At 34.3% G+C, this 15276-nt stretch overlaps 3 protein-coding genes across 4 annotated transcripts; 2 read left to right on the top strand and 1 right to left on the bottom strand.

Moving 5' to 3' along the window:
• Positions 1-709: 709 nt before the first annotated feature.
• Positions 710-3557, top strand: LOC116002328 (ATP sulfurylase 1, chloroplastic-like). The gene is made up of 5 exons (XM_031242440.1): positions 710-1421; positions 1562-1967; positions 2582-2842; positions 2927-3013; positions 3220-3557. The coding sequence occupies exons 1-5, from the start codon at positions 913-915 to the stop codon at positions 3355-3357; spliced, it is 1401 nt and encodes a 466-aa protein (XP_031098300.1). The 5' UTR covers positions 710-912; the 3' UTR covers positions 3358-3557.
• Positions 3558-3933: 376 nt separating this feature from the next.
• On the top strand, positions 3934-6327 carry LOC116001812. 2 transcript variants are annotated; one of them, XM_031241758.1, is made up of 3 exons: positions 3934-4345; positions 4545-4653; positions 5061-6327. In XM_031241758.1, the coding sequence occupies exon 3, from the start codon at positions 5108-5110 to the stop codon at positions 5909-5911; it is 804 nt and encodes a 267-aa protein (XP_031097618.1). In that variant the 5' UTR covers positions 3934-4345; positions 4545-4653; positions 5061-5107; the 3' UTR covers positions 5912-6327. The 2 variants fall into 2 exon arrangements, with proteins under 2 accessions (XP_031097618.1, XP_031097619.1); XM_031241759.1 differs by adding an exon at positions 4772-4815 and having other exon boundaries at positions 3934-4653.
• Positions 6328-11592: 5265 nt separating this feature from the next.
• LOC116002488 (calmodulin-like protein 8) lies at positions 11593-12845 on the bottom strand. The gene is made up of 4 exons (XM_031242635.1): positions 12730-12845; positions 12452-12609; positions 12260-12340; positions 11593-11808 (listed from the first exon to the last, which is right to left on the bottom strand). The coding sequence occupies exons 1-4, from the start codon at positions 12803-12805 to the stop codon at positions 11671-11673; spliced, it is 453 nt and encodes a 150-aa protein (XP_031098495.1). The 5' UTR covers positions 12806-12845; the 3' UTR covers positions 11593-11670.
• Between the last annotated feature and the right edge of the window lie 2431 nt (positions 12846-15276).

The raw sequence follows: 15276 nt of genomic DNA, 5'->3' as shown, positions 1-15276 counted from the left end.
ACTAAAATATGAAGTTGGAGTAACTATTTAAGAAAATAGAAAAAACATGATTAATAACTTTAGATAGTTAAGATTTCTAAAGAGTAACGGAAACGTTTTTAAAAAAAATAAAGAGTAACGGAAACTTTTAACAAAACAATTAAAAGCGTCACTCTATTAAAAGCAGTGACATTTATAACACAAGAACGAAATACACGTTTACTTTTGTTTAATAGAAGTCATAAGATACAGACTAAATTTTTAAAATGTAATAGGATAATGTTGTTTTGTTTTAGAATTTGTACCAATCAAAATGCCAATGGTTTTGATTAATTTGTATCAAAACTTAACAATTTATAAATAATCAATGAATATGAAATGTTGTTACACTTATCACAAAAGTCATAGCAAATAACATTTAGAGAAAATATCAATTTTAATTCCTACATTTTAGTAATTTTCTTTTGAATATGACATAACGTCTATGATTATAAGATCTTATGTGAGGTAACAATTTTAGATCCAAAATTGATCATGATGGTTAATTCCTTGATTGATAGGTACCATCACTAAAAAATACTTATACCACAAATGATGAAGTCAATGGTCATCAACATACTATTAATCAAAATCACCTTATCATGAAAAAATTAAGATGACATATTGAGTGATTAAATTGGATCCTTCCACCATGGTTCTTTTGAAGGAGCCATGGCCGTTAAAGTGTCTAGGTTCATCCTCCCAAGTTCTCATATATACCATGGAGCACTATAAATGACAACAATCTATATTGGCCTCTAAGCATCACCCAAGAGGCCAGAATCTTGTTGTTTACGCTTTGAGGCCCTTTAAATTCTTGAATTTCTAAAACCACCCCTCAATCTCCCTCCCTAAAAGCTCCCATTGTTGTAGACAGAGCTTCTTCAATCTCACATGGCGGCTATGGCTTCACTTTTCCTTCAAACTCCAGCTTCTACTCGATATTTGCCGAAAACGCTGAAAACGCAATTTATCCAACCCTCCTTCAACCTGTCTCTCTCTCCCCGGGTCGCGCCCAGGACCCGACCCGGGACCCGAGTTTCATGCGCGCTGATACAGCCCGACGGCGGGAGCCTCGTGGAGCTTTTCGTCGAGGAATCAGAGAGAGAAGGGAAGAAGAACCACGCCCTAGGTCTGCCCCGAATCGAGCTCTCCAAAATCGACCTCCAATGGCTTCACGTGCTCAGCGAAGGCTGGGCTAGCCCATTGCGAGGCTTCATGAGAGAGCGCGAGTTCCTCCAAACTCTTCATTTCAACTCGCTCCGTCTCGACGACGGCTCATTCGTCAACATGTCCGTGCCCATCGTGCTCGCCATTGACGACGCCCAGAAGAGCCGGATCGCCGAGTCGAGCAGTGTAGCCCTCGTCGACGATCAAGACAGAACCCTAGCCATTCTCAACGAGTAAGGACAATATTTTTCTATTTAATTTCTTGTTTCTAGGTTAATTTCATCTCTGTTTCATTTTACGATAGAATTAGAAAAAATCTTTCTAGTGAGTATGATAGAATTTCTGATATTTTGTGTTCTGTGGTTAATTACAGCATTGAGATATATAAGCATAATAAAGAGGAAAGGATAGCAAGAACTTGGGGAACAATTGCCCCAGGTCTGCCTTATGTTGAGCAAGCTATAACTAATGCTGGGAACTGGCTAATTGGTGGGGATTTGGAAGTTATAGAGCGGGTCAAGTACCATGATGGTCTTGACAGGTTCAGACTCTCCCCAGCAGAGCTTCGAGACGAATTCTCTAGGCGAAATGCAGATGCTGTGTTCGCCTTTCAGCTCAGGAATCCCGTGCACAATGGACATGCTCTGTTGATGACAGATACTCGCCGCAGGCTTCTTGAGATGGGTTATAAGAACCCTGTCCTTTTGCTCCACCCGCTTGGGGGTTATACGAAGGCGGATGATGTTCCACTTCAGTGGCGAATGAAGCAACACGAGAAGGTTGGTTCGAGTTGCTTTCTTTTAATTCTTGCTAAAACTATCTTTGTGGCTTGAACATGTGTGATTCTACTAGGTTTTATGCCTCTTGAAACCATGTTTTGTTTGCTAATTATATCATACTCCACGTTGCATTGTGCTCAATATGTGAATATGTCACTCTGTGCTGAGCATATAATATATAAACATAAATGTGCAGTCGAACTATCTGATCAATATGTGTCTGTGTTGTTTATATAATATATAAACATAAATGTGCAGTTCAAGTATCAACTTAGACTTTTATTGAGATGGAGCACATGTTTCAATTTGGTATATACACTCTCACACTTGACAGCTGCTTCAATTCTCTAAAAACTGTTCTATTGTAGGTGTAAATCATTTTAATTCTGCGACTGTGTGAAGAGTGTTCATTAATCAAACATTACTTCATAAAATAAGGCTTAGCAATCTTGTTATACTTGGTGTGTTTGGTGTTCTGGTTTTGTGTTGATATATATATATATATATATATATATATATTTGTTATTACTCTGCATTGCTCTGTTGTGAATGCTTTTCATATTCTATTTTCTTTCCATTGCCCCGTACAATGTTAACTCCAGCTCTGATCTCAGGTTCTTGAAGATGGTGTGCTTGATCCTGAAACTACTGTGGTTTCTATATTCCCATCGCCCATGCACTATGCTGGCCCAACTGAGGTGCAATGGCATGCAAAGGCTCGTATAAATGCGGGTGCTAATTTCTACATTGTTGGCCGTGATCCAGCTGGAATGGGGCATCCAGTTGAGAAGAGAGATTTATATGATGCAGATCACGGGAAGAAGGTGTTGTCAATGGCACCTGGCCTAGAGCGGCTTAATATCTTGCCTTTTAAGGTACCTAGAAACCACCATCACCACCACTTATACGAACTTATATTTTGAAGCTTTTCTCAATATTAATTTTCGTCTGTCCTGTAGGTTGCTGCATATGACAAGACTCAGAATAAAATGGCATTCTTTGATCCATCAAGGCCTCAAGATTTTCTTTTCATTTCTGGCACCAAGGTATCTTTTCATTTCCCACAAGTGCATTGAAATGCCAGGGGCTTTGTGCTGCCTTATCTAGAAAAAATACTTGCAATTTGGAATTGTTAATGAGCTTTTCATAAATTAGGAAAACGCTTAACACCAACGCAATGTCATACATTTCTTTTTTGGTTATTTTGTTTGCTTATGCTCTGTATATAACTAACGTGATCCCCTTATTGTAGATGCGAACACTGGCAAAGAACAAGGAAAACCCTCCAGATGGATTTATGTGCCCCGGTGGATGGAAAGTCTTGGTTGAATACTATGATAGCTTGGCTCCAGTAGAAACTGGCAGGGTCCCTGAACCTGCTTCAGTTTGAAGGTGTGGTGTTAGTTATACAAATATGTGTTGTGCCAATTTGGTCAAAACACAATTTGGTCACCTGTGTATAGTATAGTTGTACCAAAGATGATTCCTTCAGTTGTGCAAAGTGTGTGGATGTTAAAGGTTGTCATAGGCTGGTTCACTTTGTTGTGATTTCATGAAGAATAATGCATTGCCATCTTTCTTGTGCCATAATTCTTTTCTTAGCTAAAGGGTAGTTTTCTGTGTTAACTTCAAAATTGCAGTATTCTAATGCATGTTAAATCCCTTTATGTGAAATATTGATGGAGCCATGGACCCAAGGGGTGTCTTGCATTTTTATTGCTATATATATATATATATATATATAGTCATGATCAGGTGCGGCCGTACTCTCCCGTGTAGCCATGCGGTTCGCACCACTCAATGTTACGAAATACACCACTCAATGTTAAGAAACACACCACACAAATATGCATTGTGGTGTGTTTCTTAACATTAAGTGGTGTATTTCGTAACATTGAGTGGTGTGTGACCGCACGGGAGAGCATGGCCGCACCTGAAATTATTTATATATATATATATATATGGCAAATTATCCTATGAACACTTATATATTGAATGTTCACAATTTACATATTAAATGTTTACAATTTAAATTGTGAACATTCAATATATCGGGTCCACTTTGTAAGGTGGATCTAAGTCCATGGTATGTATATATATTGATGAGGGACAGCGCTTGGTAATGAAGGTTTTCAATTTAGCAAAGTTTGTCCAATTGTTAATTTGATAATCACAATGTTTAAAGTCCGATTTTGGTTTAAGTAGGTCAGTTATAGGCTGCACATCCTTGGATATTGTACTAGCTGGACTAGTGACTGAGTAACATGATTTATTTGTTATTTTGGTAGGAAAAAAACGTATGAGTGTCCCCAAAGATTACGGCGTCTGAATGGGTGGCATAATGGCGAGGTAGAATAGAGTGGAGAAATAGCAGTAACGTAAGGGCATGCCAGCATCTTGTGTCTCCTAAACACATCATTATTCTCCACTCATAATTATATTCACTCAAACACACCCTTATACTTGAAGCAATACTTATGAATTCCCTATACTCTTCGTGTATTATAGCATCCTCTTAAACTTCACTTAAATCCAATTAACCTACATCTTCTGTTAACACATATATGCATGATCCAGTTTTCACAACTATCTTCCATTCATCAAGTTTATACGCTGCAAATTTCTCTTCCATCATCCATCTCCTGCTATTCAGCCCAACATTGAAAAGTTGACCTCTTTTGGAACAGTAAGTATATTAGCCTCACTTTATACTTCTCATTCAATCTACTGTATTTTCATCTTTAGAGAAAGATGAAATGGAAATCCAATGCCATTTAATTTTCAGTATTTTTTTTGAGTGACAGGGAAACCCGCACAGCCGCACCCATTACTTGCTGGGTGTGAACTGGTAAACCTACTTTGTGAACCTGGCCAGTGAACTAGTCTAGGTTGTTCAGAGCGACTAGTTCAAACTAAGAAAGACTAATAATAGACTGCTCCCTTGTTGGAAGTCGAACTTGTAACCTTGTGGTTACCAAGTTAACAATCCGACCAATGTGGTTCCGCTGTTAATATGATAGCCCGTGGACATATTGATGTATTGTCACAACAAAAAATTTAAACTGATAGTGAGACTGCACATTTATATTTCAGATTGGAGGACAAGCCAGGAAAATGATGATGCAGTAGTGGTGATAGAAATGGCTTCTTTAGCAGAGGAAATCCCTGTAGGTTTTCATGGTAAACTAGATGCAGTTTCAGATCAGCCTCCTCGTACAGATGACTACAATCATGCATCAGATCCTGCCAAAAAACTTCAAAATGCTGAAGAAGAAGAAGAGCATCCAAGAATGAATGAGAAACTTCCAGACTTGAAAGATTCTAAAATCTCCGAGGGAGTTAACACAAAAACCTCCTTTCTCAACTACAATGAAATGCTCAAGAAAATCTTGGCCATAGATGATATTCATCATGGCACTTTTGACATCACATCAGGGAATGGAGTCTCTGATGAAGCATCCAAAAATGGGATTACAGCTCTGTTGCCTGCCATTCATTTGAAAATGGAAGAAAGCGAGAGAAGGTTCGGCAATGGTGATCAAACATGGAAGAATAATCTGCAGATTGGGAGTTCTGGAAAATCTCCAAGCTTCGATTTTGGAGTTCCCTTTGATGCTGCAAAGGGTTCAGGGTTTGATCAAACGCCATTGCTTCATCCTTTTCGCAAGACGCCGGTTAGAAGCTTATCCATTAATGATTTCCAGGACAGGATCATTCAGACTAGATATGGCCGGAACTCAGTGGACTACGACGCCAAATCTGAAGCTCCATTTCTGAACAACAAGGAGAATATTAATGGGAGTGATGATGAGAAAACGCAGGGGAGTTTTGGTTCTGATGATATGGATTATTGGGCAGAGAATAAGTTGAAGGGAAATGGAAAGGCAAAGGGGAGGAACTCCTTCTTCAGCGCATGCATATGCTGCATTGCATCAACCGAATGAAATTAAAACCTTAATTTCTTATTTGTTTTGTCTTCTTCCTGTTCTACATATATTGATGTTGTAATATTTGGCTCTGTTTCGTTGGTATTTGTTACTAAACGTGACAATGTGATATAAGTTTACATGGGTTAACTTAGGCACAATATAATCCTTGTGCTACACTACTTTGGTCATGCCAAGTCATTCTCCATGTAATTTGCTTATGCCAGATCATCCCAAACTCAAATTACTTTTATTTAAATAAATTTATAATTAAATTGATGGTGTTATAGGCCGATGTAGTTAGCATGATAACCTAAGACTGAATAGTTCTGAGCGCCATTTGGATAGTTTCGAAAACCATCTGTGGCCGAGATCCAGTCTTTGAACCATCAAGTTAATTGTAACTGTCCTAAGCAACACAAGCATTCGTTATGTGTCGTGACTGATTTGAGCCACCAATAGTTCATCACCATGTTAGACTTGTTAACGAGATTCTGACATGTGTTCCATGTTCTAATGTCACTATAAATAGAGAGCTCCTACTTGTTGAGACATCTGATTCTTATTATCCTAGTACATTTTCCAACCTTAGCGAGCTTCTTGGACTTATCTTGTAATATGATTTATTTATACGTGGACTGATTTCATCAATAAATTGCATCTTCATTTGCAATAATGTCCCTTAGCAACAAGAAATGGACTAAGTCTCTCTTGATCAAAACTCTTAATTAGACTTGGGCAGACCACACATAATTAAGTTGAGCCTACACGCCATGGGCTGCTACATGGACCACATGTCATAATTATGCCATTAAGTCTTTTAAGAGCATCCACATAAGTGATCATTCACCGTTCTTAAGAAAAAAATGCCAACTTGGAGGAGGGAGGTGCAAGCGAGAGAAGAGAGAAAATCATCCTGCAAGTGAAAGGATAATTCTGACATTTAGGACCCACACCAAATTAATATCACATGTGACAGCCATGCGTGGTTGATACACTTGCGCCCAGCAGGGGAGTGTACTACACGCTCAGGCGCACCGGACAAAACCTTAACTTTTTATTTTTTATTCTTTTAAAAAATTAATTTTGTTTTGTTTTTGTTTTTTTTTTTTTCGCACTTCCTGTTTTCTCTTTCCTAATCACATTTACAAAAACTACTCAAAATTTTATTTAAAAAAAAAACACTGATATTGATGTTCTAAGGATAACCTTTTTTTTTTTTTTAAAAAAAAGTTCAAAACTACTTATATAAGTCTGTCAACTTATTTTGATAAAATTTGATATTTAGAGATTTCAATATTTTTCAAGAAATTATACAATGTATATAAAATAAGTCATATAGGTTCAAAAAGATAACAAACTAGCCCACAAAATTTGCATTAGATATTTAGAATGTACATGAGAAAATATAATCTCGATCATTAGTTGATTCAACCTCATTTAATTGCGCGCTGATATTACTCAACCCACTAGGATTAGGTCCACGTTTATTGTCTTTGTATTGGGAAACATAACAAGAATAAGAATAATTCAAATCAGCAAAAGGGCAAAAAGAAGTTACCGAATGAAGAAGGTATATATGCATGGCTGCATATATGTTGAATGCTTCAAAGTAGTGGGAATGGAGATTGGCGGGAGAATTTTTGACTTTGAAGATCATTCAAACTTTTTCTCATCTGTTGACTATATATGCAAATTTTGATGCATGCTGTCACTAAATAGAATCTACTTTCGTCTAGAAACCATGCCATTACTGGTCTTAGCATAGACCGTTGAATAAACATACTAAAATTTTGAAATATAATAATAATAAGGAATGACAAAAACTTGTGTGAGATCGTCTCTCATGAGTCGGGTCGGGTCGGGTCAAACTACCATGTAAATGTCATACTTATATGTGCAAATGTCATACTTATATGCTCAAATATAACACTAATCAAGAATACAATTTTTGTTACTTATTAAAGAAAAAGTAATACATTTTTCATAATAAGTAATGTTTACAAGTGCCCCTTACTTATAAGGGCAAATATAATACTTTTGTGGAAAAATGTAATACTTTTAAATCGAAATGTAAAAGTATTACATTTACCCTTATAAGTAAAAAAAATTTGTATTCCTAATTAGTATTACATTTGAGTATATAAGTATGACATTTGTGCATATAAGTGTTACATTTGCATCTTGACCCAACCCGACCCGACTCGTCTCATGGTGAGACGGTCTCACACAAGTTTTTGCCTAAGGAATAAGGGTAAAATTGGTCATCCAACTACACAACAAACTACAATTAGATCATATTTAACTTTAAAAAAAATTACAATTAAGTCTTTAAACAATGTAAAATAATGCAATTCAACCTAAAATAATCTGTTGACATGGTAACATGCTGACGTAGCAGTTACCAAATTTAAAAATATTTTTTAAAATTTTATTTTAATAAATTTAAATAAAAAATTATTAAAAAAAAAAAAAAATAGTCCTCGCCTTCTCCGTGAGAAGGCAACCTTGCCATCTCACCGAAGAAGGCAACTTCCCAGTGGTCTCCTTCGCCGGTGAGAAAGGCGACCACTGGGTCACCTTTTCAACGGACACCGAAGAAGGCGAGCCAGTTGCCTTCTTCGGGGCCTTTTTTTTTTTTTTAAACAATTTAAATAATTTTTTATTTAAATTTATTAAAATTATTTTTTTTTAGAAATATTTTTAAATTCGGTAACCGCCACGTCAGTATGTTACAAGGTCAACAAGTCATTTTAACTTGAATTGCATTATTTTGCCTTGTTCAGGGACCTAATTTTGATTTTTTTTTAATTTGATAGCATAATTGTAGTTTGCTGTGTAGTTGAATGACCAATTTGACACTTATTCCTAATAATAATAATACTAATGTTGAAATGTAAAATTAATACTTAACCAAAGATATGTAGTTCGAGTCTTAAGAATACAACTACTTTACATGAGGAATTGTTTTACCATCTTTGAGATTCTATCCGTCACGAGCAAGGTGTGTGGTTGTTAGTCGATTGATCGGGAAATCCTCTGGTCAAACAAAAACTATTATTATTATTATTATTATTATTATTATTATTATTATTATTATAATAGTGACATGAATCTGAATTTTTTAGCGGAATAATTGAGGTAGCAATATAATGTGGTTAAATAAAAAGGAGAATAAAATATGAAACTGTGATTATATGTGAGCTGAGGGATTAAAAGTAGGATTAAGTCTAAGATAATATATTAAAGATGCGATCGATGAAAGCCATTAGCCATGCATTGTTGATCCTGTATTTTGACAGCTTTTCTCTACTAAATAAGAATAAAATGTGACCAATAATTTTGTTACATTAATCTTTGTTAATTGCTAGTGGTTGAATGGAATAATATAATTTTAAAATGAGATGATGAGTCATAAATATACACTGAACACTGAGATTATGCGTCTCATATATAATTGATTCCGCCCAGTTTCTGAGAATGCATTTTATTCCCTTCATATTCCTATTCTGTTTATTGTTAGAGGAGTTGGTGGATGATTTAATAACAACAACAATAATAATAATAATAATTTATGTATATAATAGTATAGGAATGTCTATAATGTCGATATTGGCCCTTTCTGTATTGATATAATCATATATACTATTTAGATAGTATTGATATTTTCAGTATTTGGCCCACATAACTCGGTAGGCACTGATCGACACGTTAAAATTCTAGTAATAATATAAGATAGTACAATATCATCCCCTTAATAACATTGTTTACTTTTGCAATGACATATGCATGTGTGTGTATATGTGAGATTGGTTGCATCACTATGAAAAATGTAATAATTATGTTGAAAAATGCAATACTAATTATGCATAAATTGATTCGTTGTTACTTGTGAGATAAAATGTAATACTTTTTTTTATGAAAAATATAATATTAAGAATTAAATAGTTACTTGTGAAAAATGTTATAATACTTATTTTAGAAAAAAAAAAAACATAATACCTATAGATTTTGCCTTAATTTTAAAGCGATCCTATCACATAAGGAGATTACCATGTTCTGAATACAACTATACAAGTAGTATTTTTTTTCTTTAAATATTTATTTATATTAATTGTTTTAGCATTTCAATATGACGACCAGAAAGGAAAGAAACATATTTATTACCGTATTCCAAGTTTGATTCTCTAGGTGCACCGGTGCACACCTATCCAGGGGACACTTTCGACACAAATGGTTTTGACCCAATAATAATAATAATAATAATAATAATAATAATAACAATAATAATAATAGAGTTAATTCCACTTTTGTTCCTAGATTTATTAGGCGTTTGTCAGGTTTAGTCCTCCATAATAAAAATGGTCAGATTCTAGCCACGCTTTTTAGACGCCGGACACTTTTAGTCCTCCGTCAGTTATGTCCTCTGTTGACCGTGAAGTAGGAGGACTTTTTGGTCTTTTTACGTTGTCCCCTTCTAATTCTTGTAACTGTGAAGTGTTTTTTCCCAATGTGCATTACTGTATATGGACAATAGGTTGTGGCGTGCAGTTTATATGGATTGTTGTGATCTACAATGCTAATAGCGTGTTCCTTGCTTCAGGCATGAACTATCCATTGATAACTTTTTTAAAAAAAAAAGAAATACATTGATAACTGAAAATCTCATTGTTGGTTCTCAACTCAGAAAGTCGAAGATATAGATCATTTGAGGGAGGAACAGAACGTGGCCAATATTCTGAACTTACGATAGGATACAGATGTTGCGTATTGGGGAATAGATCTCCCGTCTATAGTACAAAGATGCAAAGAACTTGGAATTCATCACATGAGAAGCCCTGTAAGCTAATCCCCCGAAAAACCACTCCATGAAAATTGAAATCCTTCCTGGACGGCCCCTTAATGTCATGTTCTTCTTCCTTCCTGTGCTAATCCCCCGAAAAACCCGACAACGGGAGCTGTCGATCGTGACCCTCTTGTCGCCGGAAAAGGCGGCGTTTCCGATAAACTTCTGTGTTATCTCCTCAGAACGGCCATCTTCCTCAGAGCCGCCGCTGGCTGCAAAAACGAGCTAGAGAAGAGGATATCGATCGGCGATCTTCAAGCACTAAAATGTCAGTTGGGTTCAAACTCTGTTCATCTCTGTTCTTGTTGTAGCTGAAAACAACCATTAAAATGGAGGAATACAAGAATTAGAAGGTGACAATGTAAAAAGACCAAAAAGCCCTCCCACTTCACAGTGAACTGAGGGAGGATTAAAAGTGTCTGACGTCCAAAAAGCGTGGCTAGAATCTGACCATTTTTATTATGGAGGACTAAACCTGGCAAACGCCTAATAAGTCTAGTACCAAAAGTGGAATTAACTCATAATAATAATAATAATAATAATAATAATAATAATTATTATTATTATTATACGGTAATTATTCATTCGTTTTGTTTAATTGTCAATATTATTTTTATTTAAAAGATTATGTTTAAAATTATTTAAATATTACGTAGTAATTTTTTAAATAATTAAATATTTTTTCTTTTCATTCGTAAAGTTAAAAAAGAAAGTACAGGGAGGAGTACATCTCCGAACATTTTAAGGAAATGATCCTATTTTCTTGGACATTAAAACGATAAAGAAATGCCAAGGACAACAACTACTACAGTAAACAAATACTAAACCAGTTGCTAATAATTAGGAAATAATTAATTAAAGAAAGATTTGAATTTATAATTATGTGTTGACCACATAGGATTAATGAACCATGCATACATTCATTAATCCTCTATCCAACATTCATCATCATCTTAACAAAATCGTCATAATTGACTTGACCATCTCCATCCAGGTCAGCCTCTCTGATCATCTGATCTGCCTCTTCTTCTGTTAGTTTTTCCCCAAGACTTATCATCACGTTTCTCAACTGCAAAAAATAATTTAATTATTTATTGGATTATTATTTGGTGAAATAAAAGTCAATATAAAATTAAAGGGCATCGATAAGTATGAATGCAGGAAAAGTTCAATGCACGAGAGATGGGTTTACACAGATGTCCAAATAAACAAGGGTTAATAATACAACTGTACTGTAAAAGTTTTGATTATTTTAAGGTTAATGACAGATCAATTAACATAACAACATGTGAACTGCTGAGCTTTCCCATGATGTTAGATGAATTCAAATGCAATATAATGCTTTATTGCACAAAACCCTCTTCTTTACGTAATTATGAGGTCAAAAGTTCGTGCTATCTTGAAAAGACAGACTAGATACCAGTGCAATATACAAATATATATATATATATATATATATATATATATATATATATATATATATATATTTATTTATTTATTTATTGCGAATAAGAACTCACCTCGTTAGCAGAAATATAACCATTTTGATCCTTGTCAAAGACCTTGAAAGCTTCTTTAAGTTCTTCTTCTGAATCTGTGTCCTATACATATAAAGTTTTCCGGCTTACGTCAAACTAAAAAAAATATGATCTTATGTTAAAAGCTAAGGAAATAAACATGCATTTTTTTTTAGGTGTTTTTAAGGTTATTACCTCCATTCTTTTGGAGAGGGCGTTCAAGAATTCTTTGAACTCAATGGCTCCATTATTGCCTGTATCAACATCATTCATCATTTCCTGCAGTTCTTCCTCGGTTGGGTTTTGATCTAACGACCTGATAACTGTTGCCAATTCCTCCACAGTAATGCTGCCTATGTAATATACAAACCCAACCACATAAATATTCTGAAACTTTATTCTAAAAAAAAATTATTCTGAAACTTAACAAATTAAAGACAACAATTTTTAGATCGAAACTTATATATACTAACCATCGCCGTCCTTGTCAAATAGACTGAAAGCTTCTTGAAACTCCATGATTTGGTCTTCATTCAATACATTAGCCATGCCGCCGTTTTTAATTTGTTCTGAGAGAGATAATATAGAGAGAGATATATAAAGAGAGAGAGAGATATGAGTTTTGGCTAAACATTGTTGGGGTATAAATAGAGGTGAGTAAATGCGGTTCGGGTTTTCAAGAAGGTTTAAGAAAAAGCGAAAAGGAAAAATATGATCAGTCAAATCATCTTTGTGAACGCCCTGCTAATATAAGAATTGAATGGGATGAATTACGCTGTTCATTATTTATGATTATTCGTTGATTTTAGTCAACTTAAAATGTTTCAAAAGAGTGTTTTAATGTTCAATGAATTGTAATCATTGTTAGATATTTATATATGGTGATTTTTGAATATCATCTTAGGCAATTTAAACTTTGAACAATGCATATTCAAAGTTTGTATTTGTAATATTTATGTAAATGTTATGGCATCTTTTTTCTCTTTTCTCCTTACTTTGGACGCAAATTATACTGTGGACCATAGTCATGGCTAATATTACAGTTGTGTTCAAAGGGAACTGCAATTGCGCGGAACAGAGGCCGTTCATCCGTTCAACATAACTGCAGTATCAGTTCAACACAATTGCATTTCCAGACGGATGAAACAACTTCTGTTCTGCGCAACTGCAATTCCCTTTCAACACAACTGCAGTATCAGACCATGACCATGGTCCACAGTATAACGACTGTACTTTCGAGCCTGGATCATTTCAAGTTAATGGTTAGCATTAATCTGCATTTTTTAGGGCCAACATTATTCTAATATATATATCGTCCGACTCACATGAGACTTCTCGTGAGAACTTGCAAATTAGCTAATCTCATAGTCCATCTAAGATGATTAATGACTAGAAATTAAAGAGAAAAAAGGCGGTGACATTTATGTAATCACAACAGTGACATATATATATATATATATACACACACACACACTAGAGATCGATCGAATGCGAAGGATGTCTCAGGTAAAAAATGTAGTGAAACCTCAGCCATTGATCTAGCTAAAATTAGCAGTCTAGAATGAAAAAAAAAACTATTTAAAAATGTGGTGGTATTATGATAATTTTGCGTAAGTTCAAAGCTTAGTGTGCATAATTTTATAGTTTAAGGTGCATAAGTTTATGGCTTAATAAGGTGCTCGTATGTTTAAAGCTTAAGGTGTGCCACTTTCTAATTTAAGGTGTATCAGTTTAACTCTTAATGTGTGCATGTTTAAAACTTAAAGTGCCTAAGTTTATAGCTTAATTAGGTGCCTATGATTAAAGCTTAAGGTGCTTAAGTTTAAATCTTAAGGTACGTAAATTTATATCTTAAGGTGCATATGTTTAAAATTTAAGGTGCGTCACTTTCTAGTTTAAGGTGCGTCAGTTTAACTCTTAAGGTACGTATAGTATGTTTAAAGCTTAAGGTGCAGTGCATAAGTTCGTGACGCTTGATCATTCGCATCCATGTTATCAGGAAGCACATTTTTTTTAAAAAAAAACCCTTCATTTTGAGACACGTGAACCATCTCCTATATATATATATATATAGTTACATAGTTACATACGCACACACAAGAACTTGTTCCTAGTAATAAAAATAAAAAAATTAATAATCAATCTCTAGCCGTTTATCTAACTAAACTTACTAATTCTAGAGCATATGAAAATAAAAATATGGTGAGATTTTGATAAATAATACAAACTTTTATCTCATATACAGCTTCAAATCCGTTAAATATTTTTAGATAAACAAGTGCAATTGATTTTTTTTTTCCTCTCTTAACCATATTTGTGTATTTATTATTGAAAAAGCAAAAAGAATATAATTAATTCAAAGGGGTCTATGACTATATTTTCATATCGTAAAATAGAAAATAAAATGTGAAAATAAACTAATTTTAACGAAGACACTTCCATTCACACTATACCACGAACAAGCTAAGACAGTACAATTATTAATGAAGACATGCATGCACTTTGGTTGTTCAATATAATTCACTTGTTCATAAACATATGTGGAGTAGTTCATATGTGATAAACGTCAACTTACCTAATTAGATGAGTTGAAACTTTTGGTATAACTTGCCTTGCACTCCATGTGAATGAAATTTGCTATAATGTTTGAATAATTCTAGCGAGCTCACAACAGTGATGGATTGAGTTCATAATAAGTATATTAAAATTTTACAGTGAAATTTATAATAATGCATTTCTGAACGTGTGGTGGTGCATTTGTGTATACATAGAGGTGCAAAGTCGTACGACTGCACTGTAAGATCTAATGGATGAGAAATCAAATAAAAAATGAGCGGGACCATTTTTATAAATATTACAAATTTTTTAAGTGAGAGAGGTCTTTTTTCATAAATATTACAAAATTTTGTTTATTTTGAATTGTTAGATCTACTAGATCAGTTGTTTGGATTTGTTCGCAAGTTTTATATATATATATATATATATATATATATATATATATATATATATATATATATATA

The sequence above is a fragment of the Ipomoea triloba genome, chromosome 13 (genome assembly GCF_003576645.1).
Source record: "Ipomoea triloba cultivar NCNSP0323 chromosome 13, ASM357664v1".
Lineage (NCBI taxonomy): Eukaryota > Viridiplantae > Streptophyta > Magnoliopsida > Solanales > Convolvulaceae > Ipomoea > Ipomoea triloba.
This window is presented reverse-complemented; position numbering and strand designations above follow the sequence as displayed.